Source organism: Petaurus breviceps, unplaced genomic scaffold (genome assembly GCF_028583685.1).
Source record: "Petaurus breviceps papuanus isolate PSGF00001 unplaced genomic scaffold, PetGlider_PUasm1.0 175, whole genome shotgun sequence".
Classification (NCBI taxonomy): domain Eukaryota; kingdom Metazoa; phylum Chordata; class Mammalia; order Diprotodontia; family Petauridae; genus Petaurus; species Petaurus breviceps.
This window is the reverse complement of record NW_027185764.1, coordinates 56,567,515-56,594,338: the sequence shown is the minus strand read 5'-3', so window position 1 is coordinate 56,594,338 and position 26,824 is coordinate 56,567,515. Positions and strand designations below refer to the sequence as shown.

General features: G+C 36.5%; 1 protein-coding gene across 2 annotated transcripts in view; it reads right to left on the bottom strand.

Annotated features, from left to right (window-relative positions):
• Window positions 1-1,106: 1,106 nt before the first annotated feature.
• The window catches only part of FAM174A (family with sequence similarity 174 member A), a 39,784-nt gene continuing 14,066 nt past the window's right edge, over window positions 1,107-26,824 (bottom strand). The window contains exons 2-3 of one of the 2 annotated variants that reach the window (XM_069085169.1): window positions 10,334-10,468; window positions 1,107-1,732 (exon numbers count right to left, since the gene is read on the bottom strand). In XM_069085169.1, the coding sequence (XP_068941270.1) occupies window positions 1,729-1,732; window positions 10,334-10,468 (139 nt within the window). In that variant the 3' untranslated portion in view covers window positions 1,107-1,728. Of the gene's footprint in view, window positions 1,733-10,329; window positions 10,469-26,824 lie in introns of those variants that run through there. The other variant, XM_069085170.1, reaches the window with a different exon arrangement.

The window sequence follows — 26,824 nt, the reverse complement described above, 5'->3', positions numbered from 1 at the left end:
TACCCACTGCCCTAAAATAGCAGTCCCACAGGAAATCCCCTCCTCCAATTTGCTCTCCCCCATGTCTTCTCCCATACCCCTTTCGACTTTTCCAGTGGATCTCTAGGCCCCAGTGCCTGTATATCTTATTTCCCAATTACATGTAAAATAGTATTAATAGTATGTATATTTGAATATTTGATTTTAAAACTTTGAATTCCAGATTCATTACCTTCCTCCCTTGTCACCCACTCTTACTGGGAGGTTAGCTTCTCTGTGTCATTTTGTGGGTTCTGCAGCTCCAAAGTTTGTTTAGAGTCAACTTTTCACATGGATTGGGGAAGGTGGAAGCTGGAGCAGCGAGGAGGTCCTGCTTCTACTCCGCCATCTTGACCTGAATTGTGCTATTTTATCTGTCTATATTTTGTCTCCTTGTAACTTCTGTTTGCATTCTCTGAAGTTCAAGGTGATGACTTTTCCCCTGGAACTAGGAAAGCAATATGTTTGATAAAAGTAAGATTGTTAACCCTTTTTGAGTTGCTTTCCTTTACAAAAGCATGTCAAAGAACTTGTGCTAGCAGCCATCCTGGGTATGCTAGGGTGCTTGCTACTAAAGGCAGCACCTAAAAGGTAGAATAAAGACTGCAAAATGGGGATGATAACTACTATAAATGATAGCCACTATAGAACATAGATGTGACCATATATGAAAAAAATCATAACATAATGGATAATTCACAGTGTTGTTTGTGAGACTTCAATGAGATAATCTATGCAAAATATTTCACAAATTTTAAAGTAATATATAAATGTCAACGATCACTACAGCCACTACTCTTATCATTTTTGCAATTATTTCAGTTTTTCATTGTAGTATATGGAACTGCATTTGACTGCACATGTAAAAAGAACACATGGTGGAAAATCTTTGAAATTTAATGATTTCTGAAAATATCTTAAGTCTAAAAATATTTTTTTAAGTCTTTGAAGTATATATCTTACATATATTCAAGTTTATGAAATTATAGAATTATATGCGATGGCAATGTTAGTAATATATAATAACACTGTCACAAAACTTTTCTAGAAAAGAGAAGAAACACATTAGAGAAATAATACCATAAAACTTTTTGTTATTTTGGAAATAAGCTTTTATCTTCAAATGACACTGCCTTTCATATTTTTAGAACACTTAAAATAATTTAAAATCACATTTATTGCTTTGCATACAATAACTCATATAGTTAAAAAATACTCAAAAACAAAGCAATACATCAGGCATTTCCCCCCAAAAATGGGAAATACATTTTGTTTGGAGAAAAAAATCTAGTTATATTAGAGAATTTGTACTTCAGTGGGTAGTTACAATTGATAATTACTTAAATCATTACACCAGCAAAACAATTAATATTAGCTGATTAGCATATAAACAGAAACTGTTCACCACACCATGGTAAGCAGTAAAGAAAACAAAGCTGAAAACACCCTATTTTAATGGTAATTTTCAAGTAGATTTCTATCATATGGCATTTCTTTTTCTTCAGATTTGAGCTCATTAATAGAACATTCCTATATATACAAAGATGCAACAAACTGATACAGTATTAATTTCAACAACAAATTAAAGGTCATAATATACATAACTTAAATACCCCCCATGCTGTGACTGATATTGGCTTCTTATTCCTTAATCATAAGCTTCTTCCCTTGATGTTCACCAATGAAGTTTTCTCATTAAAAGGCACATTCTTATCTGCAATAAAAAAAGTAAATAATAATATTTAAATACCTTAAGTAGAGTTCTATTACTTCACAAAGTTTTAGTGGAGGAGGGAAGAGAACAATTAAATGAAGTAATCAGTTATCAATTTTGAAAATTTAAATATTTATATGTACTAATATTATTTTTATCAATTTTATTAAATGCAATCATTTTGATATAAATCTTAACTATATTACTATAGGCAAATGAAAATTTACCTACAGATTTTTAAAACTTTTCACTTCTATTCATTTTATTTTTTCCAAACATATATTGTTATATTAGCCTAAATAAGAAAATACTATTTAGTAAATTTTAGCAACATAACCAATTACATTAAAAAGCAGATTTTTGTTGCTTTAAATGTGAACCAATAAGGTTTACAGGAATAAGTAATAACAATAATGATAATTGCACCTTATAATTTTTACCTAATTTTTTGGACTTTCAAGAATTATGTTGAGGGGCGACTAGGTGGTGCAGTGAGTAAAGCGCTGGCCCGGAGTCAGGAGGACTGTTCAGTTCCGGCCTCAGACACTTAATACCCACACAAAAAAACTAGCCCTGTAACTGTGGGCAAGTTACTTAACCCCAATTGCCCTCCAAAAGGCAAAAGGTAAAAGGCAAAAAAAAAAATGATAATTATGTTGAAAGGTAGCTTCTAGATAATTACTGTTTTGTTGCAATGACTTTCAATATTCCTATAGGATTGTTTCATGGGCTTAACAATGCTTAAATACCTTCTTCCCACCTGTTTGGTATTGGACAAATAATATTCCTGGAATTGAGTCTGCCTATACTGATAAATTTCTAGGATCTTATGTCTTCATAATTTCAACCATTGTCAGAGAAGCAATATATCCTAGCAATAGACTTGAAATTAGAACTGTGTTTGCATCCTGAAATGTTTAAGTGTTAAAAAGAAATCAGTCAATAAACAGTCAAGCACTGGGAAAACAAAGTTGCAAAAGATAGTCGCTGCTCTCAAGTAGCCCACACCCAACAGGGGAAACGACATGAAAATAACTGTGTACAAAAAAGCTATATATAGGACAAGTTGGAGATAATCAAATGAAGGAAGGAACTAGCATTAAGGGGGTATTAAGGTAGGCTTTTTGCAAAACAGATGGGATTTTAGCTGGGACTTCATTCAAGACAGAGAAGTCAGGAATTGGGAATTGGGAGGAAGAGTATTTCAGGCCTGGGGAACAGAGGAATCTGGAGAGGGAGTCTTGTATGAGGAAAAGCAAGGAGACCAGACACAGGACCACATAGTACCTGAGAGTGAGTAAGGTATAGGATGACTAGAAAGGCAGAAGAGGCTGGATTGTGAAAGGCTTTGAAGATTGTGAAGGACTAAACAGAGGATTTTATAGTTGATACTGGAGGTAACAGGGAGTCGAAGTTTACTGAATGGAAGCTGAGACAGACATTCCACTTTGCATCTGTAGTCTTGTCTCCTTTCTTTTTGTTTTTCCAAATGATTTATTAACTTCTGATTTACATCATTCATTTCCGCCAGATTTTGAGTTACAAATTTTCTCCCCGTTTTTCCCCTACCCACCGCCCCAAAATAGCAGTCCCAGAGGATATCCCCTCCTCTAATCTGCTGTCTCCCATATTTTCTCCCATACCCCTTTTGACTTTTCCAGTGGATCTCTATGCCCCAGTGCCTGTATATCTTATTTCCCAATTACAGGTAAAATAGTATTAATAATAGTATATACATATTTGAATATTTGATTTTAAAACTTTGAATTCCAGATTCATTCCCTTCCTCCCTTGTCACCCACCCTTACTGGGAAGATAAGCAGTTCAGTATAGGTTGTACACGTATGGCTAATGTAAAACAATAACATAGTAGATATATTGTAAAAGACTGACTATATTTCACTCCCTCCTATCCCACCTCCCACTTGTTCTATTCTCTACTTTGATCCGGTACCTTTTCAAAAGTGGCTGCTTCCAACTTCCCTCCCCCCCAGTCTGCCCTCCCTCCCATCACACCCCCTCTCATCCCCTTCCCCCACCCTACTCTCCAGGAGGGTGAGATTGCCTATTTAGCGTTTACTTCATTCCCTACTCAAGCCAAATTCAGTGGGAATAAGGTTGACCCATTCCCTTTTGCCTTCCTATTCTTCCCCTCCATTGTAACCATTTTCCCTTGCCTCTTCTATATGAGATAGCTTACCCCATTCTGTCACTCCCCATCTCCTCTCATTATATTCGTCTCTCACCTCTTAATTTCACCTTTTAAGTATTATCCCCTCATGTTAAATTGGTACTGTGCCCTCTATCTATGTATACCTGTAAAGATATATACACACATCCACATATGTATTCATATGCCCATATACCCTCATACACACCCACACCCACACATATTTCTATTCCCTTTAACTACTGAGAAAACTTTCATAAGTTACAATTTTTATTTTTCCATGTAGGAATGTTAATAGTTCAATTTTGATAAGTTCCTTATGGTTTCTCTTCCCTGTTTACTTTCTCATGCTTCTCTTGCTTCTTTTATCTGAATGTCAAATTTTCTAGTCAACTCTGGTTTTTTCAGCAAGAATGCTTGAAAGTCCTCTATTCCCCTGAATTACCATATTTTCCCCTGAAACATGACACTCAGTTTTGCTGGGTAGGTGACTCTTGGTTTTAATCCCAGCTCCTTTGAACTCCGGAATATCATATTCCAAGCCCCTCGATCCCTCAGTGTAGAAACTGCCAGATCCTGGGTTATCCTGATTGTGTTTCCACAATATTCAAATTGTTTTATTCTGGCTGCTTATAATATTCTCTCCTTAATCTCGGAATTCTGGAACCTAGCTATAATATTCCTAGGAGTTTTCTTTTGGGGATCTTTTTCAGGAGGTGATCGGTGGATTCTTTTAACATCTATTTTGCCCTCTGATTCTAAAACATCAGCGCAGTTTTCTTTGAGAACTTCCTGGAGGATGATTTCTAGGTTCTTACTTTGATCATGGCTTTCAAGTAGTCCAATAATTTTTAAATTATGTCTCCTGGATCTATTTTCCAGGTCACTTGTTTTTCCCATGAGATATTTCACATTGCCTTCTATTCTTTCATTTGTTTGGATCTGTTTAACAGCATCTTGATTTCTCATAAAGTCATTAGCTTCCATTTGCTCCAATCTAATTCTGAAGCAATGATTCTCCTCATTGAGCTATTGAGATTCTTTTTCCATCTGGCAAATTTGGCTTTTTAAGGCATTCTTCTCCTCATTGCCTTTTTGAGCCTCTTTTGTCATTTGAGTTAGTCTATTTTTTTAGGTAGTATTTTCCTCAGTCAGGCCGTTGACTCTCATTTCATAATTTTCTTGGATCTTTCTTATTTCTCTTCCCAATTTTTCCTCCACTTCTCTTATCTGCTTCTTAAGGTCCTCTATGGCCTGTAACCAGCTCGTATTTTCCGTTGAAGCTTTTGATGCAGGAGTTCTAACTTCATTGTCTTCCTCCTGTTTCATGGTTTGCTCCTTTTTGTCCCCAAAATAGGAGTCTAATGTTGGAATCTTCTGTCTGCTTTGTTTCCTATGCCTGCTCATGTCGCCCCTCTGTCACTTGACCCCTGGGCTTTTTGCCACAGACTCTGCCACCAGATAGGGGAGTTTTCGTCCCAAACGCTGGGGTTTTCTCAGCTGCCGGAAGTATTAGATGGGTGCCCTCTCTGAGGTCTCCACATGCTCTGGCAAGCTGGACACAGACCCCAGGACCTCCACCCTAGACTGCAATCCAGATCCAAGCAGGTTAAAGCAAGAGCGATTACCCCTCAGACTGGTGCTTGGTCCCCCTACACTCTGCAGGCCAGGAGCTGAAGCTGCCACTCAGAGCTGGCTGGCTGTGCTGGTGTCTCAGTGGCTTCTCGCCCCAGGAGCAAAAGCCACGCACTCCCACTTACTGGGTCCCAAAGTGCAGACTGCAGTGATCTCTCACTTTGTCCTTCGCATCTATGTGTTGATAAATCTGGAAATGGCCACAAGCTGCTGCTGATCTGGAGTTCCTCCAGTAGGTGGCTGGTCAGGCTCACCCTGGCTCCAAGCCTTGGCATGGAGCTGGGCTTGGCTCCCAGTGCACTGCGCTGGCCGATTCCTGCAGGCCTGCTGGGATGTCCTCAAGCGGGAGGTTAGCTTCTCTGTGTCATTTTGTGGGTTCTGCAGCTCCAAAGTTTATTTAGAGTTCCCTTTTTACATGGATTGGGGAAGGTGGAAGTTGGAGTAGAGGGGAGGTCCTGCTTCTACTCTGCCATCTTGATTCTACCCCCGACTTATCTCCTTTCAACTTTAGGAACATGATGCCCCTCCCATGGGCTCATCACTTCTAATCTCATCACCATGTTACTAATTCAAGCCCCAGAGTGAAATGAACTCCCTTAGATTCCTCTTCCCTTCCACTGGAGGGCTAGAGGGTAGGGTACCCAAATCCTCCCAATGCCTTCCCGTATAGAGGGTAGAAACTGGACTCTCAAATTCAGTCCCCTTTGTATCTGCTCCTCTGCCTGGTTTCAACTGCATGAAACAAGATGACCCTGTGCCCCTGCTTTATTGCTTCCTTTTGCAAGTCCCCCCCCCCCACTCCCTTTAGATTGTAAGCTACCTGAGGGCAGGAACTATGTTTTTCTTAACTGTATCTCCAGTGCCAGGTACATCACGAGCACTTAATAAATGTTTATTGGATTATTGGTTTGGATGGCACGATCTTTGCTTCAGGAACATCAACTAGGCATTTGAGTGAAAGATGGATTAGAATGAGGAGATTTGAAGCAGGAGGCCAACCAGCAGGTTACTGTAACAGACCAGGCACAAGGTCCTGAAGGAAATGATAGCAACATTAAAGGAGAAAAAAATGGGCATATATGAGAGTTGTTAAAAAGATAAAATCAGCAGAACTTGTTGCCAGATTAGAGAAGGGAGGTGAAAGTGAAGGTTCAAAGATGAGAAACTAAATTGTAATCCTGGGTAAATAGGAGTATGGTGGTGCCCCTAACAATCATAAGAAAGTTGGGAAGATGTGAGGATTCAGGGAACAAGATAATGAGTTCAGTTCTGGACATGTTGTATTTAAGATATCTATACAACATTCAGTTTGAAATGTCTAACAGGCAATTGCAGGTGTGAATCTGAAAATTATAAAAGAAGAAAAGTTTGGACTAGATAAGTAGATCCCAGATTTACCAGAATAAGGATGATAACTGAAACCACAGAAGCTGCTGAAATCACCAAGTGAAATGGTATGGAGGGAGAAGAAAAAAGGGTCCAGGACAGATACCTACCTTTAGTGGGCTGGAAGAAGATTCAGCAAAGGACACTGAGAAGAATCAGTCAGACAGGAGGAAAACCAGGATACAGTACTATCACGAAAACCTAGAGAGACAGGGGTATTAAGGAGAAAGTGATCGAAATTTGAAAGCCTGCAAAGAAGTGGAGAAGGATAAGGACAGAAAATAAAAAGGTCTTTAGATTTGGTAATTGAGAGATTATTGATAACCTTGAAGAGAATAGTTTTAGAAGAATGATGGGGTTGCAAGACAGACTATAAAGAATTATGAATGAGAGAAAAAAGGAAGCAGAGGCAGGCACTATAGAAAGCCTTCTCAAAGAGTATAGCCAAAAAAAGAGAAGAGATATGGGATGTTAGCTAGTGAAAATGGACTTGTATCACGTGAGGGTTTTCTGAGGATGGGGGAAAACACAGTCATGTTTGTAAACAGCTGGTGGAGGAGGGAGTGAGATAGGTGAAAGTATAAGAAGACAGAGAAAACAATTTTCTGGAGAAGATGGAATGGAATGAGATCACTTTGTACATGTAGAGGTATTTGCCTTTATAAGTGGGGGCAACCTAACCTCTTCAGGTGAGATGACTGAGGGCAGATATAGTAGAAAAAGTCATCTAATAATGAGAAACGAGAAGCAAGAAAGAAGAGGGAGCCTGGGAGAATGGTCTTTAACTTTTTCTGTGAAATATAAGACTTGGTTCTCAAATGATAGAAGGAGGAGACATGGGAGGTTTGAGGAAGGATGAAAACGTTTGGATGAGCTGCTGTGGTGAGCTGTGTAGTGAGTTAATAAAGGAAGTATAAAAGCATGGTTGTACCATAGTAAGGGACCAATTGAGGTTATCTAACATAAATTTGCAGTAGATTTTCTCCAGTTCTGTTACACAGCACATGTGTAGAAACAAAGGTGGCAAATGATGGTAGTGATGCAAGGCTGAGTCTTGGCAGATACAGATAGACAATGGGATGGTGTAGAGACGAGCTGATTTATCAAAAAATCAATAAGGCAAAAGAAGGAACGCATACTTACTACAGGGGTGATGGCCTGGGAAAGAACTGAGGGGTAGGATAAGAGGTCATGATGAAGAAGAAGAAGGTGATTTGTGGCTTTAAAGTAGAGGGAGGGATGAAATGACAATGGGCTGTGGTCAGATAACGTATTTCAGTGTTCATGAATGTGAAAATGGTGCATTTATAAGTGAAGGTAAGATGGTGGGGAGAACCATTTTGTGTGTGAGCTGAAATGGGGTGGAGAAGTAGGTCATGTGAAATGATTAAGTTAAAGTACTATCAGGTTAAAGAACTGTATGAGGGCAGGAGTTAAGAAGGAAATACTGTGAGTCTAGCACTAAACTCACTAGGGAAAGGAAGGGGAATGTCCTGGAGATGTGTGGGCAACAGTTAGAATTTTGATTTGATGGTAGATATGAACTGAATGAACCTCAAAGGAGAGGAGGTTACTGAATCAGGTAGGAGAACCTGGAAGAGCACTGCTTTCCTTATCTGCAAATGGGGATAATAAAAATGCATTTTAAAGGGTTTTTGAAATGAAACAAATATTTGAAGAGGTATATCAAGGTGAGCCACTAGTGAACCTCCTAATGGCCTTTCATGTCATAGATAGGGATCACAGCATGTTAGAGAGAGCCTATGAGTCAAAATCTCACCTCTGACATACCTTGGCTGTGACCCTGGGCAAGGCACTTAATTCTCACTCTCCTCCCACCCCCTACCCCTGCCCTGAAACTATTTAAGGTTAGAAATTGCAAACCAGGCATCAGTAAGCACAGGAAAAGAGAATTCCTGAGTGGAGATTTGCCTATCTCAGGGAGAGGAGAGAAGTGGCCATATAATGCTTTTTGTGTGTTTAGTTCTGTCATACTTCACTGTATCTCTGTCCCTATTCAAAGAATTTCTGTGAAAATAAGGTATCTTGCTGCGATAACAACAATAATAACAGCAACAACAATAAGAACTGAAACAATATCCTTCCAAGGTTCAAGAAAATATATGTGTAAGCAGGGATGAACATCCAATATATTATTCTTATAAGTCATCCTTTCAAATGATTATTCATGTTAAGAAGTCTTGTTAAAGTATTAAGTATATTTTCAATGAAATGTTCTTAATAGCTTTCCATATTATTAGTTATATAATGAAGGTAAGGATGCCTTTTACAAAATGCCTAAAACAACACCATTTCAAATTCTATATTTCAATTTGGTATGCTATTACAACCCATTCAGGACTGATATAAAATAATTTAATTTAAAAGATAATAAGTATAGCTAAAAACTACTTATTCTGACAATATAAATCCATCAAATAAGCCATTAACTAACTCATTAACTTGAGTGTTCTTATTTACAGACAATAATTGGAAGGCCTTTCCAATCAATTTTTCAATTGTCACTGGGATTGTCATTTAGGCATTTTTTGTCATAAAGTTTTTTATTCTGTGAAACAAAGGTTTGCATGGGACTGAAAAGGTCTTATTTAATCTACTTAAGCACACAATAGGATTTTAAGCAATACATACATTATGTATGCATGTGTGTATGTATATGAGACTGGTTGACTGATTATATATTATTCTTTGTTTTGACTGAAAGCAGATATATGGAAACTTATAATTTGGTAATACTCTTATTACTCTATATATCTTGCTAAATAAATGATGCTTTTCTTTAGTTATATAATTAAACCTTTCATTTAACCTAACATTCCTTTCAGATTATATTCAAGTAAAAAAACTCATATTATAACATATTTTTAAGCATGAAGACAAATCATCTAATTTTTTTACAAGTAAGTTTTATAGGAGTAAACGGATTACAGATAGAATTCCATTTTTTATAGGTTTGTGGGAATATTATAATGGGTCCATTGCATTAAAATTTCTTAAAAACACAACTTTAATGCTCAAATATACACAAGGTATACTAGTAGGTGTGAAATATTTGCTTTTCTGAATGAACTTTCTGGTGTTATCTCAGTTATCTTCACAATAGCCTTGCCAGGTAAGCAAAGCACAACAAATATTTATAAATATTTTTGTTCTAGAGGACTCTTCCTATTACAACTCAATATTTGTTTGTGTGTGCACATGAGCACACATGCACTTGGAATATATATAACAAAGCAATTGTAGTCTATAAAGACTGATGGTAAGGCAGCCAAAATGGACAAAGCAGAGAAAGCTGGCTATTGGGAAGACAGAAGATAATACAATAAAACATGATTATCCTAGTATTTTTTTTTTTAATCTAGTACACTGTCGCCTGAAATTTTATTTACCTTCGGGGATGATTGGCATCAAACAAAGTTGTATCGTCATCATCATCATCTTGTTCTAAAGGTGTTAATTCCATATTTTCTAGATTTGTGTCCAAAACTCCATATCTTCTTGTCTTTCTATTTCTTCTTCTCATTCTACAAAATATACATGTAAAAAATTAATAGGGAGCAGTAAAAATGTATGGAAGGTACTCATTTGATAGTAATTTAAAATAACTGCTTAAATTCACACTTACCTGCACCATACACACATCTAACAATACCCTACAAATGCTATGGTTTTTTTTTTTTTTTAACCTTGAAATGGTATATTCAGTACAATGGAAATGGTATATTCTGTGCTAGGATTTTCTTAGTAATACTGACTTCCGAAAATAACAGCAACCGAAGGGAATGAATATATGCCTTAAGAACTGTTGAAGATACATACAGTCCATTCATGAGGACCTTTAAGTGGTCATTAATTGAAGATTGGGGTGATTTGAATATTTCCAACTAAGGGGAATAAACTGAGGAAAAATTGGAGTATTCAGTCCTGGAACAACGGGAAGAAAAAAAGAAATAAAACAATTATGATCAAAAGAGATTTTTCCTCACCTAACATGAACAAGTCAAAATCTTCATTTACGTAGACTGGTGTAGGGTAAAAAGGGGGAGAAGTCAAGAGCTGAAGAGTTCTGTGATTAGAGGTTAAAGACATTATCAATTCTCCAAGGTGGCACAGACCCCCACTTCTTAGCTTTTAATTTTTTTTTAGAAGCCTAGGCCTAGTTACCAATTAAAAAAGTTATAACTTTTGGGGCAGCCAGGTGGCTCAGCGAGTAAGAGCACTGGCTCGAGTGTCAGGATGACCTGGGGATCGAATCCGGGCTCTGACACTTAGCACCACACCCAGAAATAACCTTGAGCAAGTTACTTAACCCCGATTGCTTAAAAAAAAAAAGTTATAACTTCTGTCAGGGAGAAGTATAATACTAATCACGTAAACAATTAGGCTTATCCTGGCTAGTGCCTCAAAAAAAGGCTGCTTGAGAGATGTTGCCATAAGAAGATACCCAAACTAGATTAGCAGAAAATTGCAACGAATATCATTGTAGGGAATAAAGCATAAATGCCAGTGAGGCTTCATAAAATCCCAACTGACACAGGATAGTTACTACTCTGACAAAATGGAGAATTCACCATGAGAGGATTCTCTGTTAGCCTTAATGCATTCTCAATTTAAGTACTCCTGACACCATTTAAATGTCAGACAAGACATACAATCTTGAGATACAAACCTGGGATCATACTTTGTTATCTAATCTTCCTTTGTCAGTTGGTGAGTTCTTTGTACCAACATGGAATTTCTCCTTTCTCCCTTTCCCTGAAATCTTTTCTTTAGGTCCTCAAAATTTCATATTTTGTTACTTCTTCCACTCAGATGGCTTTCTTTTTAAGATTTTAATCTATAGGATCCTACGTATTCATCTTCTGAACCTAATCTCCCAAAGGCTAGACTATGGACACATCAGAACTACGCTCAGCTTTTCTGTGTTCTATAACAGATTCTAGGAGGGAGTGGACACTTTTCTTGCAAGGTTCTTATTTATACCCCAGCAACCATTTTTTTCCTTGTTAGGAAGAATAATTTCCCTTTGTTGGTTTCTTTAGCTTTTAAAGGAGGAAACTGTTCTGAAGTGAAGGAAGGGAGGAAGGAAGGAAGGAAGGAAGGAAGGAAGAAAAAAGGAAGGAAGGAAGGAAGGAAAGAAGGAAGGAAGGAAGGAAAGAAGAAAGGAAGGAAGGAAGGAAGGAAGGAAGGAAGGAAGGAAGAAAAAAGGAAGGAAGGAAGGAAGGAAAGAAGGAAGGAAGGCAGAAAGGAAGGAAGGAAGGAAGAGGGAAGGAAGGAAAGATAGAAAGAAAGAAAGAAAACTATAGTAATAAAAACTGAATCAATAAGAAATCAATACTACATAAGATAAACAGCTTATGAATAACATCAGAAAGCTGATTTGCTTAAGTAGAAAGATGCTATTCAGTCTTTCAATACTAAATCCACACATCCAGCACAAGTAACCTCATAGATTTTTGTTTGAGAGTACAGATATTTATTGGGGTTCTTTCATACTTATGAATCAACCCCTACACAGTCATGAGACATGAGAAACACTGATCTGGTTCACCTACATGAAAAAAAAAAAAAGATGCAAATGTTGAGGATGTTTGGGAAGAGATTTTCATGTACAAGGAGAGAGGAAACCAAGCTGCAGAGAGTACCCCCACTAGTGAATTTACTCTGGGCAGGAACCCAGTCTTTCCTTTCAACCTTCTTCCCCGCAAAGGAAGCTGAGAATATCCTTCACATCCACACACCACTTTTCTAGCCTTAAGATACATAATTCTCCTTCATGTTAGAATCCAGTCAAACTGACCTTCTGGCTTTCCTCACACACTATATTCTGCCTCAGACTGTTATCCATGCCTGGAATGAAGAATGAATTCTCTTCACCTCTGCCTTTTATAATCCTGAGTTTCTTTCAAATCTAACCTCAAGGACCATCTTTTTCACTGGGTCTTTCCTAACCCCTCTCCCCCACATCATAGGTACTACTATCTTCCTCTCCTAGATAATTTGCATTTCTATTATGTACACATTCCTTATGTCTATAAGATGCTTCCTCTGATAAGCTCACCCAGCAGTTTTGCTTGTGTATCCTCAAATGCTTGACACATAATAGATGCTTAATAAATTTGCTGATTAACTTATGGTGTACAAAGACAGAAGGAAAATGAAAAAAACTTCAAAGAGTTGCAATATTGCTATCAAACAAAGAAAAAACAAAAAAAAATTCACAAGAGGTAAAAGAGAAACTATATTACATGCAAAGCTTAAAAACAACAACAAACCCACTGATTTCACTATTAAGGAGTAGTCCAGACAAGGAAATTCACTCTACCAAAGCAAATCAACATTCGCTTTGAAGCTTAATCATCTTTGAGTTAATGGCCTAGGATACTAAGAAGCTGAGTAAATGGTCAAGGATCAACAAGGCCAGTATAATGACTAGCAGTAATCAGACTCACACCTTCTCGATTTCGAGATCACATTTCTATCCACTATGCCATGCTGCCTCTTAAAGGTATCACATACAATGAAACACTATTACTATTTAATATGTATATACATCTATCCACATACATCAAATGGCATAGAACTTAAAATTCATAATTAAGCTGAATTGTAATGCTGTACTATTACATAGCGAATCAAATAGTTCTAGAAGTTCTAAAAAGTCCTCTCTTGGTGGCTTAATATAACAGAAAAAGAAATTTTTAAAAATTGTCAAAAAATTGTAACAACAAATCATGGAAGAGGTAAGAGTTGAAACATACAAGATGGTCTTCTGAATGGTGGGAACTTAAATACACACACACACACATACACACACACACACACTTTCCACTATCACATGGTACCTTTGTAAAAATACACAATTTGTTGGAACACTTAGAAATAATAAATATTAATGGTAGAAATAAGCAATGCAGTCATTATAGAACATAATATACTATAGCAAGGTCCAGATTAGAATGAATAATAAATCCCTAGAAGTAACAGATAACTGAATTTTCACTATTCAAAATTATAATTATGCAAATTACAATGGTAACTGCTTCCAACCCAATGGAAATAAGTCATTCAAATCTGAATAATGAAAACACTTCAGGGGATTCATTATTAACACTAATCAGGACCTGGCTAGTAAGAAATGTAAGAAACAAAAGGAAAATATACAAAACTAGATGGCAACTTGGCATTCTGAGTAAAGAGCAGGTTAACAAAAAAAAAGCAAATCATAAAAGCAAAAAACAATTATGCAAAAGAAAATAATGAGATCATATGCAAAAATGTTAAGGACATAGCTAAAGGAGTCCTTAAAGGACAATTGCTCTCTTTCTCATTAATAACTTATATTAAATAGAAAAAAGATGATTAATAAGCTAACTGTTATTTTTTTAAACCTAGAAAATAAAGTTAATAACCCCAAAGAAGCCCAGAAGAATCTGTAATAGAAATCAGAAAAAAATTGATTAAATAGAAAATTAAAAGATAACAGAGATGACAAAATAAAAAGTTGCCTCTTTGAGATTAAAATGTCAATAATCCTTTAAATAGCATAACTTAAAAATATTTTAAAAATTAATAAAGTATACTCAGAGGAGAAATACAAAGAATTACTAGGTCTTACTCTACACAACTATATGCTAGCAAAAATGAAAAGATAAAGGAATGAATGGTAATCTACAAAAATCAAAAATGTTCAAATAAACAAAACAGAGTTTAATACAACTTAAAAAATTAAAGTAAGAGATATATAAGGAAATCCCCAGGGGTAGAGAATGGAGGACCTCTGATCCAGAAGGATCGATTAATACTTATGCTACTTCTTAAGAAGTGGAAACACTCCACCAACTTGGTCTTCTGAGAGAACATGGTCCTAAACAAGGGAAAGATAGTGTAGAAAGGGAATCATGGACCAATATTATTAATAAATTATTATATAAAAGTCTTAGTGAAAAATACTATAGCAATATATCTTTAAAATATACATGCACGCATGCACACACTCTCTCTCTCTCTCTCTCTCTCTCCTCGACCAAATTGGATGTATAGAAGGTACAAGAAAAGGGTCCAATTTAGGAAAGAAATTAACATAATCAAATATAAAGTAGAGTGATAATAAAATCTCTGAGAAAATGTAGCAATAATTAATGTTAAATATGTAAAGAGAGTAAGTACAAAGGGGTCATATAAAAAGGATAAAGAATAAAATATAAAGGGTCATAAAAAAGATTTAAAAGTGTATATATAAAACCAAAAGCATATGCAATGAATAAACTTTCCTGATAAATAGGGGTAAAACACATTTGTCTCCTTTTTCCATTATTACTTGGCATATAAGTTCCGGTTATGCTATCTTTAGCAATTAAGACAAGAGAAATAAATTAAAGGAATAAGCACTGGCAAAGAGAAAACAAAATTATCCTTATTTAAAATTATAGTACTTACTTAGAAAACCCTGGATAATTAGAAAATATTTGAGAAAATAGTTTAAGCACCAGGATTCAAAGTAAATTTATGAAATAATAGCATTTCTCAATAGTAAGAGTAGAAATTAGTAAGACAGGGCAGTAAAAAAGAAAAATTCCATTTAAAATAACTACAGAAATGCATAAAATATATGAAAGTCAAGTCACTCTAACAAATACACATTCAAGAGTTACATAAACTACAGTTAGAACCAAGCAGAGAAGTTAGTGTCAAATGAAAAGATGGCCAGGAATTTTAGCCCTCTAAAGGGAGACTGTGGGAAGAGTTTCTTGCTGTACCCTCCAGCCCTCCAATCAGAAAGCCAGAAGCCTCGAAGGGTCCTGATGAAGTGTGAATACCAAAGACAAAGAGGTTTCCATGATGATAAGCTGCCTAGTGATGAGCTTGCTCTGAAGAGCATGATGCTGATGATGGTGGAGTCAAAACCAAACAGAGCAATTGGTGGTAAATGGAGACACCTACTCAAATATGACAAAATGATGATAATACTTAAGTTTACATATTTAATTCTATACCAAATTACCAAGGGCTTACCATAATGCAGAGAAGACAGGTATAAAAATGGTACCTGTGATTTCACTGGCATATGGAACTACCTGGTGAGGAAACTTAATTTACACCAAGAAGATACATGACTTTTCCAGGGTCACAAAGCCCTAGGTGTTAGAAGAGGGACTTAAGCCAAGATCTTCCTGACTTCAAGACCAGGTCATTATCCACTATTCCACTACTTTACACTTGTAGAGTTTGGAATGGGGGGGCAGACAAGTTTAAGAAATAAGAGACCCTAAATTAATAATGGGTGGGAGGAAGTAGAATCAGAAGCAATTACACTCAGTAGTCTAGTATCTGATAAACCCAAGAACAGAAACTTGGAGACTCTCTATTCAACAAAAACTACTGGGAAAATTGGAGAGTAGTTTGGTTTGTGGAAAAAAAAAAGGCAGTTTAGACTATAAGTGCAAATGAATACAGGATACATGACACAAGGTCATGCACAGTCATGAGACATGAGAAACACTGATCTGGTTTACCTACATGGAAAAAAAAAAAGACCTGTGACCTCATCAATTCAAGTGTTGCAATGATGAAGATCACAACCTATCCTTGTCTGCCCACTCTGTGTGGCTCTTGTCTTACGTCCTCCCAAAAGTTCAATAACATAGAGTCCATCTGATGTGAATTTCCCTTCCTCACTTCTTCCCTACATTTCATGGGTACCATGATTCTATCACTATGTACTTCTTTTCTTTTGCTCTTGCCAGGTGACTGGGGTCATCTCCTTTTGTCCTGATCTATATTTTGCCACTGTACCCTCTGGAGAAGAAATTGAAGCTGGTGACTGCACTGCCCTCCCTCACTTAAATCCATCCCTTGCAAGTCATAGCATGACTTTCCTGATGTCATGGTATTCTTTGAGAACAAAGAACAACAACAGCCAGGTGACCAGTCTATATTCTCTTCTCCTCATGGTGCTTTTGTAATGTCCTTTACTCTTGTTCTTTTGAATTCCTTGTCAGTTGCATAGCTTGCTCACAACTACCATTTATCTCTCCACTTCTTAAAAAAAAAAATAAGAGGAAATTTAAGAGGGAGATAATCTTTCACAATTATCTTTAGAGGGCAAACTCTTAACAAAATAAAGGATAAAGGTACTCAGGAAGAAAAAAGAAAGAAAGAAAAAAAACAGGCAATTTCAATCACGTGAAAATTCAGACAACATAAAGAGAAACTCATGGTGGGGGTGAGGAGGTACTTGTGTTACATCTCTCCAATAAAGGTCAGAAATACCAGATATATAGAAAATTAGCACAAATGTGCGCAGCCAGGAGTCATTTTCCTCAATGAATACGTGGTCCAATGATGTGAACATTTTTCATAAAATGAACTACAAACTATTTACAGTCAAATGAAAAGAGGCTGCTAAAAATCTAAAACAATGCAAATTGAAACCAGTCTGAGGTTTACCATCATATGAAGCAAACTGGCATCGATAACATGAGATGGAAAAAGGTAATGGTGGAGGAAATATGGGAAAACAAGCACATGAATACATTATTGGAGGAACTGGGAACTGGTTCAATTGTTCTACAAAATTATTTTGAATATGAAAAAAAGTGACCAAAATACCTTTTTGACCAAGAGATTCTGTTATTTAACGGTTAAAGCTGGTCAAAGACAAAGAAAGAAATCACAGGTACCGAAATATTTGTGGAGTACATTTTGTGGCAATAGATAACTAAAAACAGCTGGTGCCCATCAACAGGGAAATGGATAAACAAACTGGGGCCAAAGAATGCAATGGAATATTATTGCACAAGAAGAAATGCTGAATGTGAAGAATTCAAAGAAATATAAGTAGGCTTTTATAAACATACAGAATGTGAACAGAAGTAGGAAATCATTGTACACAATGACTACCATAATGGTGCAGTACGCTGAGTAATTACAATGACGAATCTTTGCCACTTAGACATGAGGAAATCACTTCTCTTCTTGAAGAGTAAAAATGTTTCCTACATTGTCATAGCCAATCTGTCCCTTGGTCTTGCTTAACTTTTCCTCCTCTGTTACAAAGTGTGATAGGGGTAGTAGACAAAGACCCTACTACATGTAGGCTAGTCTAGTTTTTTTTCTGAAGGTATAGAAACTAACCTCAGTACTTCACTGGTTCAAGGATTTAAAGCTTAGGCTATTGATATCTGCAGGTTTATCTGGCCAGTCCAGGTTGAAAAGTTCCAACTGTTCCTCCCACAGGATCCTGACTGATGGTCAGTGAGGATAACAAAGAGGGAGGGAGCCTATGCCCAAGAGAATCAATGCTGTATCCTTGCTGAATATCCTTATAGGACTTGTACTTACTGCGTGGTACTGGGCATATCACTTAACCTCTCTCTGCTTCAGTTACCTCAGCTGTAAAACTGTCCTAATAATAGCACTTACCTCTCATATGGTTGTTGTGAGGATCTAATGAAATAACATAAGACTTCTCACTCTCTTTCAAGCCCAAAATCAATCAGATGACAAATCCTGTTTTTTTAACATCATGCATCTCTGACATATACCCTTCCTTTCTCCTCTAATGCTGCCATTGTTGCTATTGTTCAGTTATGTCTAATTCTTTGTGACCCCAATTTGGGTTTTCTCGGCAAAGATACTGGAGTGGCTTGTCATTTCCTTCTCCAGCTCATCTTACAGATGAGGAACTGAGGCAGAGTTAAGTGACTTGCCCAGGGTCACACAGCTAGTGTCTATGACTAAATATGAACTCGGGTCTTCCTGAATTGAGGGTTAACACTCGATCCACTGCACCACCTAGCTGCCCAACACTGCCATCACCCTACTGCAAACCATTACCTCATGCCTGGACTGCTAGTTGGTCTCCCTCAAGTTTCCTGACTACAGTGTGCATTCACTCAACTGTCTAAATGATTTTCCTAATGCACAAATTTGACTATGTCAAGTCTCATATTCAAGACACTCTAGAGTTATCACATCCAAGATCAAATCCAAATCCTGTTTTGTTTTTAAAGCCCTTATGAGAGGCAGCTAGGTGGCACAGTAGATAGAGCACTGGTTCTGAACTCAGGGAGACCAGAATTCAAATCCAGCCTTTGACAATTACTAGCAGTGTGACTATGAGCAAGTCACTTAACCTCAATTTTCTAGCCGTCATAAAAAAAAAAATGTTTAAAGCCCTTTATAACCTGGACCCTTCCTATCCATCCAGTATTCTTATAACTTATTCACCTATATATATGTTGCAATTCACTGACACTGACCTCCTTGCTAGTCCTCTGTAGTACCAACTCAATATTCGCAATGCCAATGAGGCCTGTAAATATGCTGGCATAGTTCTCAATCTCAAAATATAACAGACTTTTCATATATTAGACAGAAGTAAAACATCCATTCAGACATCAGAAAACCAAATCCATCATAGCAACACAGAAGTTAATACACCATAATACTACAGAGAGCCACACTATCCTTTAGCCTTCCCACAAACCAAAACTCACAAGCCTAACTACCTCCCTAGGTGTATCCTCTCTCTCCCACCATCTAGCTGGTCTGACTCCCAGCTTCCCGTGGGCTCTGCTCCAGTTTTCAGCAAACTCTTCCTACTACAGGCTCCATGTGATTATTTTCAACCTGTTAGGGGGCAGGGAAAACTTCAAATCAGGGAAGATCTTCAAATTTCCTTAGGTTTATTAAGGGGCAGGGAAGATCTTCAAATTCCAATTACCATTACATCCTCACACAAGATACCCCCCCTCCAGACTATATTTCAATTGACTGTCACCCACACCTGGAATTTACTCCTTCCTCATCTCTGCCTGCTAGTTTCCTTTAATTCTCAGTTTTATTAAATCCTACCTTTTAGAAGATTTCTTTCACAATCCTCTTTAATTTGAGTGCCCTTTCCTTTATTATTTTTCTATACACACACATACACATATCTTCTTTTTATGTGGTTGTTTGCATATTGTCTAATTTTCTATTAGATGTCTCCAGCTCTGAGAAAGGAATATTAATGTCTCTTACCATTATTGTTTTACCCGTTGTGCATTTTTTTGTTATTTGATTTTTTTAATAGATTTACATATTCAATTTGGTACATGTTTAATAATGATAGTTTTATTGTTTATGGTTCTCTTGAGCATAATACAATTCCCCTGTTTATCTCTATTGATTAAAGAGGCAGCATTGGCATATCATTTAGAGATTTGCCCTTACAGCCAGGAAGACCTTTGTTCAAGGCCAGCCTCTGGCACATATTGACTCTCTCACCCTAGGTAACCTTCAGTACTCTGGACAACTCTCCATTGTTCCTCTTATTTCTTTAAATTCTCCTTACCTCTTTATTTTATTATTGGACTTTTAAAATCTCATAGGTTAGTATGTGAGTATCTTTGTGTGTCCAATATTGGGAAAACTATTAGCATAACTGACTATATCAATAACAAAACACAAAAATCATATGATTATCTCAATAGAAGCAGAAAAAGCTTTAGACAAAATACAACACTCAAGTCCTATTAAAAAACAATGGAAAACAGGAATAAATGGAGCTTTTGTTTTCCAGTTCAAAAAGATGCAGTGGCTTCCTATGACCTCCAGGATCAAATATAAAACACTATCTGGCTTTTAAAGCCCTTCATAGATAACCTGCCTCCTTCCTACTTTTCCAATTTTCTTACCCTTTACACCTTTCCACATATTTTGTGATCTAGAGACACTGGCCTTCTTGCTGCTCCTTGATAAGGACACACCACCTCTAGGCATTTTCACTGACTGTCCCCCCTGCCTTTAGGGAGAGAGGGGGAACACTTTCCTTCTTCCCCTCTGCCTTTTGGCTTTTCTGATTTCCTTTAAGTCTAATCTAAAGCCCTAAGTTCTGCTTAAAAAAAAAAAAAAAGCCTCCTTCACGGTTCCTTAATCTTAGCTCCTTCCTTTTAAGACTACTCCCAATTTATTATATATTATATCTATACACACACAATCCCTCCCCTATATATCTATATATTTTTTGTTTGTATAAAAATAATTTACAATGTATATATGCATATATACCCATAAATATATACACACATATATAAACAATATACAAGAAAATCTGAGTCAATAGAAAAAACAATATCAAATGAATTAGACCTTTATTAATATACGCGTATTTATTTTCAAAATGTTCCAAAGCACTGCATACTGATTAAGTACAAAAGTCAACAGATATATCCAAGCTATTAAGAGAAAGGTGATCCTTTGTACTGCACAATGAATGCCATTGCTATTTGCAATTATAATCATAATTATTAAATATCTTGTATTTATAAAGCAGTTATCATCTGAAAAATGCTCTGTAAACATTTCATTAGCTTTCAAAATGTCAGCTTCAATTAACAGGCCAAGAAGTCAAGGATCTACAACGATTTGTCAAAATTATATAGGTTCTGACTGGATTGCTATTGGTGGGGGGGACGGATACTTTGCTTCATGTCCTATTGGGTAACTGGTTCTTGATTCAAAGTCCCTACTGTTTGGGAAATATTAGGAGTTCTCAGTTTCTGAAAAACAGAAACCCCAACTTCTCATTCATTAGCTAATTTGTAAGTTTTAAGATAATGATTTTTATGCTATGGAAGTGAAATCATATGGAATTCTGAGACAAACCACCATTTGCCTTACTAATTCCCCTCAACAATGGGGAGAGATTCCTAAATGTATTTGGTCTACTACCTCCTTAAAAAAAAATACTCAGAGCACCACTGGAAATCTACTTCCTTCTACCCTTTTAATTTTTTTTTTGAAATTTGCATCATTTCAAAGCAATAAAAATATAATTTAAAAAATTACTTTTTTTTTTCATTCTCTTTCCAAAGTTCTTTCCCTTAGGCAAAATGTAGTAGGGAGTAAGAGATGACAGAGTCTGGCATCATTCTCACCTTTAAGAGGCAGAAGAAAGCAAAAATAGAGATAGGATAACCAGATATGGGATTATAATGTCATGGAAACCAAGAAGGGAAAGAGTATAAAAGGGAATATTCAGTTCCAAATACTACTTAGAGGTCAAAGACAATTCAGCCTAGAGCAAAAGGACAATGGGCTTGGTAATTAGAAAGTCACTGGGAACCTCTGAACTTCAGTTGAGTGGTAGTGATGGAAGAAGGGTTTAAATCCTCCCACCTAAGGGTCCTAAGGTCTGGGTTTTTCACCCAGGGAAGCAGCTCTCATGGTCTAAGTCAAAGAAAGTTTGAAAGATACTGCAGGTCGAATAGAAAAATCAAAGACTTTCCCACTTCTAATGGTATTCCACTCAGCAATGAAAGGTAAGGAGTTAAGTGAGACAGGTAGGAGGCAAAGTGGATAGAGTGCTAGGCCTGGTCAGGAAGACCTAAATTCAAACCTGGCCTAAGACACTTAATAGCTGTGTAACCCTGGGTAAGTCGCTTAATCCAATTTGCCTCAGTTTCCTCATCTGTAAAATGAACTGGAGAAGGAAATGATAAAGTACTCCAGTATCTTTGCAAAGAAAAGCAGAAACAGGGTCAGAAAGAGTAGTCACCTCTGAATTGATTGAACAATAACAAAAAATGAGTTAAGCCCTGGGAGAATGAGAGATCCTAATCTGGTAAGAAATGGGGTGGGAAGAATAGGAAAGCATTTTGTCAGAAATTAGGTTTATTTATACCAGTATTTATACCACAAGCTCCACAGGGAGAAACCTGAATGGAGAAAAATCTTTACATCAAAATGTCATGGATTGATTTAAATTTTCCAAGCTACATAAGAAACTAACCACAAATGTATGAAAAGTGAAGAAAGGTTATAAAGAGTTTTCAAAAGAAAAACTTTAACCTATATATCAATCAAATCAACATTTATTAAACACCTACAAAGTGCTAAGCACTGTGTTAAGAAAAGGTGCAAAAGGAGGCAAAAGAGAGTTCCTGCCCTCAAGGAGCTCACAATCTAATGAGGAACAAATGTGAACAAATATTATATTAAAAAAAACTATATACAGGATAAATAAGAAATAATTAACAGAGGGAAGGCACTGGAATTAAGAGGGGTTGATGAAGGCTTCATGTAGAAGGGTGGACTTTAGTTGGAACTTAATGGAAACCAGCGTTGTCAGTAGTCAAGAGTGTGGAGAGGGCAGTCCAGGTATGGGGAAAGAGCTAAGACAAAATTCTCAAAGAAAAGAGATGGAGTGTCTTCTTCCTGGGACAGCCAGGTGGCCAATGTACTGAAGGGTACAAGCAGAAGGAGAGCAAAGTGTAAGAAGACTGGAAAGGTAAGAAGAGGCTAGGTTATGAAGGACTTTGAATGCCCAACAGATCATTTTATATTTGTGCCTGGAGGCAATAGGAAGACCATAGGAGTTTATTGAATTAGGTGGTGACACAATCAGACCTAGGCTTTAGGAAAATCACTTTAGTGGCTGAATGGAGGATGGGGTGGAGTGGGGAGAAACAAGAGACAGACTACTGCAACAATCCTGCAACAATCCAAGTGTGAGATAGGAGGGGGGGGCACTAGAATAGTGATAGTATCAGAGGAAAGAGGAGGGGGGAATCTAAGAAACTTTGTAAAGGTGAAATCAACTTCTGTAAGGACATATTAAGTTTATGCTTTCTACTGAACATCCGGTTTGAGATGTCAGAAAGGCAGTCGTAGATGAGCCTGGAGGTCAGTAGAGAGTTTGGGGCAGGATAGGTAGATTTGAGAACTGTCAGTGTAGAGAGAGTAATTAGTAATAAATCCATAGAAGCTGATGAGATCACCAAGTGGAGTATTATAGAGGGAGAAGAGAACCCAGGACAGAACTCTCACGTACACTTTGGGTGAGAGGGCACGATCTGGAAGATGACAAAGGAGACAGAGAAGGAGCTAAGAAAGATAGGAAAGATTGGTGTGCCTAAAATTCTGAGATGAGATTATCAAGGGGTGATCAACAGTGTCAAAAGCTACAGAGATCAAGGAGAATGAGGATTGAGAAAAGGTCATTTGATTTGGCAAGTAAGAGATCATTAGCAATGGAGAAAGCAGTTTCACTGAAATGATAAGGTTGGAAACCAGATTGTAAGAGGTTAAGAGAGTGAAAGGAGAAAAAATACACGACAATATGAAGATACAATCCAAATCACTAATAACAAAAATTCAAATTTAAATTTTGGGGTTGTACTTCATACCCTGAAAACTGTTTAAGATGAATCAAAAATGTAAAAAATTAAAGTCAAAGGGGTGTAGAAAGACAAGCAAGTACATTAGTATACTATTGGTGGAACAAAACTGGTATATCCATTCTGGAAAACAGTAGTGTAGGAAAAGCCTGAATCAATCACCCAGCATTTTTTAAAGCTATTACTATGGTACTAAGCAGTGTGCTAAGGGTCAGTGATACAATGGGAAAAAAGTCCCAGAATTCAAAGAGCATATATTCTAATGAGAGATACAGCATGTAAATAACTACATAAATAAAAATTATAAACATAGCAGATGTAAGGTAATTTTGTGGTAAAAGCACTAGGCGTGGGGAGTAGGTAAAGAGATCAGGAAAGGTCTCCTACAAAAGGTGGAAGGAAGGAAACATGCAAGTATTAAGTGCCTCCAATGTAAATATATACAGAATACAATTACAAGGCAATTTGGGGAGAGGCAACATTAGCAGTTAGAGGTAGGGTGGGACAGGAAAGCCTTTATAGAGGAAGTAGCATCTGAGCTATATTTAGAAACTAGAGATTCTATGACACAGCTGAAGTGAGAAAGCATTCTAGATGTAAGGGATCATTTGTGCAAAGGCAAGGAGGCAGAAGATGAAATGTCATGAAATACTAGACAACAACCAAACCAACAGACCAGTCAGAATGGAATAAAGTCTGTTACAAGAGCAATAAGAAATAAGTTTGGAAAGGTAGGTGAAGAATTTTAAATGCCAGGATGAGGAATTGTTATTTTATTCTGCAGGTAAAAAAGAATCATTGAAAAATTTCAAGGTCTATGTCACACAGGAGAGTGACATAGACAGGTCTCTACCTCAGGAAGACTATTTGGACCCATATATGAGAGTCTGGGAGACACTGGAGGCAGAGAGGCCAATTAGGGGACTATGATAATAATGTAGATTTGAGGTTAAAAAAAAAATCAACCAAAAAAACAAAACCAAATCTGACCTAAGAGTAGAGGTTATATGATTAGAGAGAAGTTAATGAAAGATGTTATACAATTATGAATTTTTTTTAAACTTGGCATCTGACTGAAGAGAGATAAGTCAGGGATACCATCCAGGCTGTGAACTAGAAAGAAGCATAGTTAACAGTGTCAGCCAAAAGAAGAACATCTAAAGAGACGAGTTTAATAAAATTGTGAGTTCTGTGTCAGACATCCTGAATATGAAATTTCTATAAGTCATTTAGGTAGAAATGTTATTTATGGCTGAGTGGTGGAATACCATAGTTTCCAAAGATTAAGGATATAAGTCACCCAAAGGGCAAAAGATAAGCATTTGCTGGGCATACCTAGGATTCATTGAACTGACAATTAAGAAGAAGAAACATGGATGTCGGGAAGCTATTTGATTAGAAAAGAATCTAAGCTTATCATGTAATGAGAATGAATAATAGATGACTACCCATTTACTCTACCAATATCCAAGCAAAATCAAGAAGTCATAGAGAGGAAGAAGCTTTGCTTCTGGTGCACAAGGTGGGCTGCCTACATAAGATTTAAGGGCAAGAGTTTACAAAGGATGAGAGGATGTGGCTAATTTGTGATGTACATCAATGACATCATTGATCAAAGTACCTTTTAAAGAATGGCTCCTATGTACTCCAACTCTGCCTACACAAAACCTTATCCTCCTCCCAAGTCTCAGCTCAGGTCACTTCTTCTGTGAGGCCATTCCTGGAAACCCTTGTTGAATTAATTTTTATTTATTTATCTCTGTGTATATGATGTATTCCTCCTGTAGAAAAAAAGGTCTTTCCGGACAAAGACTTTTGTTTTTTTTTTTCACCAGTGTCTAGCACAGAGTATAGTACATATATAGCTAATATAAATCAGTATAATTAAATACACATTTATACATATATTATAGCAATATTGGTAACTTTTCTTCCAGGAAATATCTTTTTGAGGGGACAGAAGAAGTATTGCTATTATTAAATAAGTTAAATAATAAAGTTCCAGTAACATATTTTAAAATGCAGTGCCTAAATATAGTAAAAATAAGAGATCTTACTAGAAAGATTAACAATATATAATTTTATAAACCTAAAATTATGTCATTCCATGAATTTTTTATATTTAAAATGACCAACAGATATTACATACAGAAAACCATGGACAATATTGAAAGTCAAAAGGGTTTAGACTACTGGTTGTGCATTATTTTAGTATTATTATTATTGCAACTGTTGTGCTTAAAACATGAAAGGGAAAAAAAGATTGCTAAAAATTACCAGATTTTAACAAGTATTTATATTTAAAAAAAAAAGCATTTTTATTCAGCACACATTTTGAGTAAAAATTTTTCACTGTTGTGGATGAGACATTATTCATGAAAACGAAAAAAAAAATTGTTCAATGAATACAGGAATCACTACCTACAACTACTAGAATCAAAGGAAAGACCTCTACAACACAGCAGGGATGTGACTGGGTCCATAATGACTTATGATCAGTATTCCCTAAGCAAGCATTCATGTTCTCTACTGTTTGGCACTGTTGTGTAATTTGTGGCTTGCATGTTCCAATGTCAAATTCTGTTAAGAACAATTTTTTTTTTTTATCATATGAGGTAAAATTTAAATTCTATCTCTGTCACTTACAAGCTAAATGACCCTAGTCAAGTCATTGAGCATTTATGTGGAGTTCTTCGAAGTTAAGCTATATAGCTT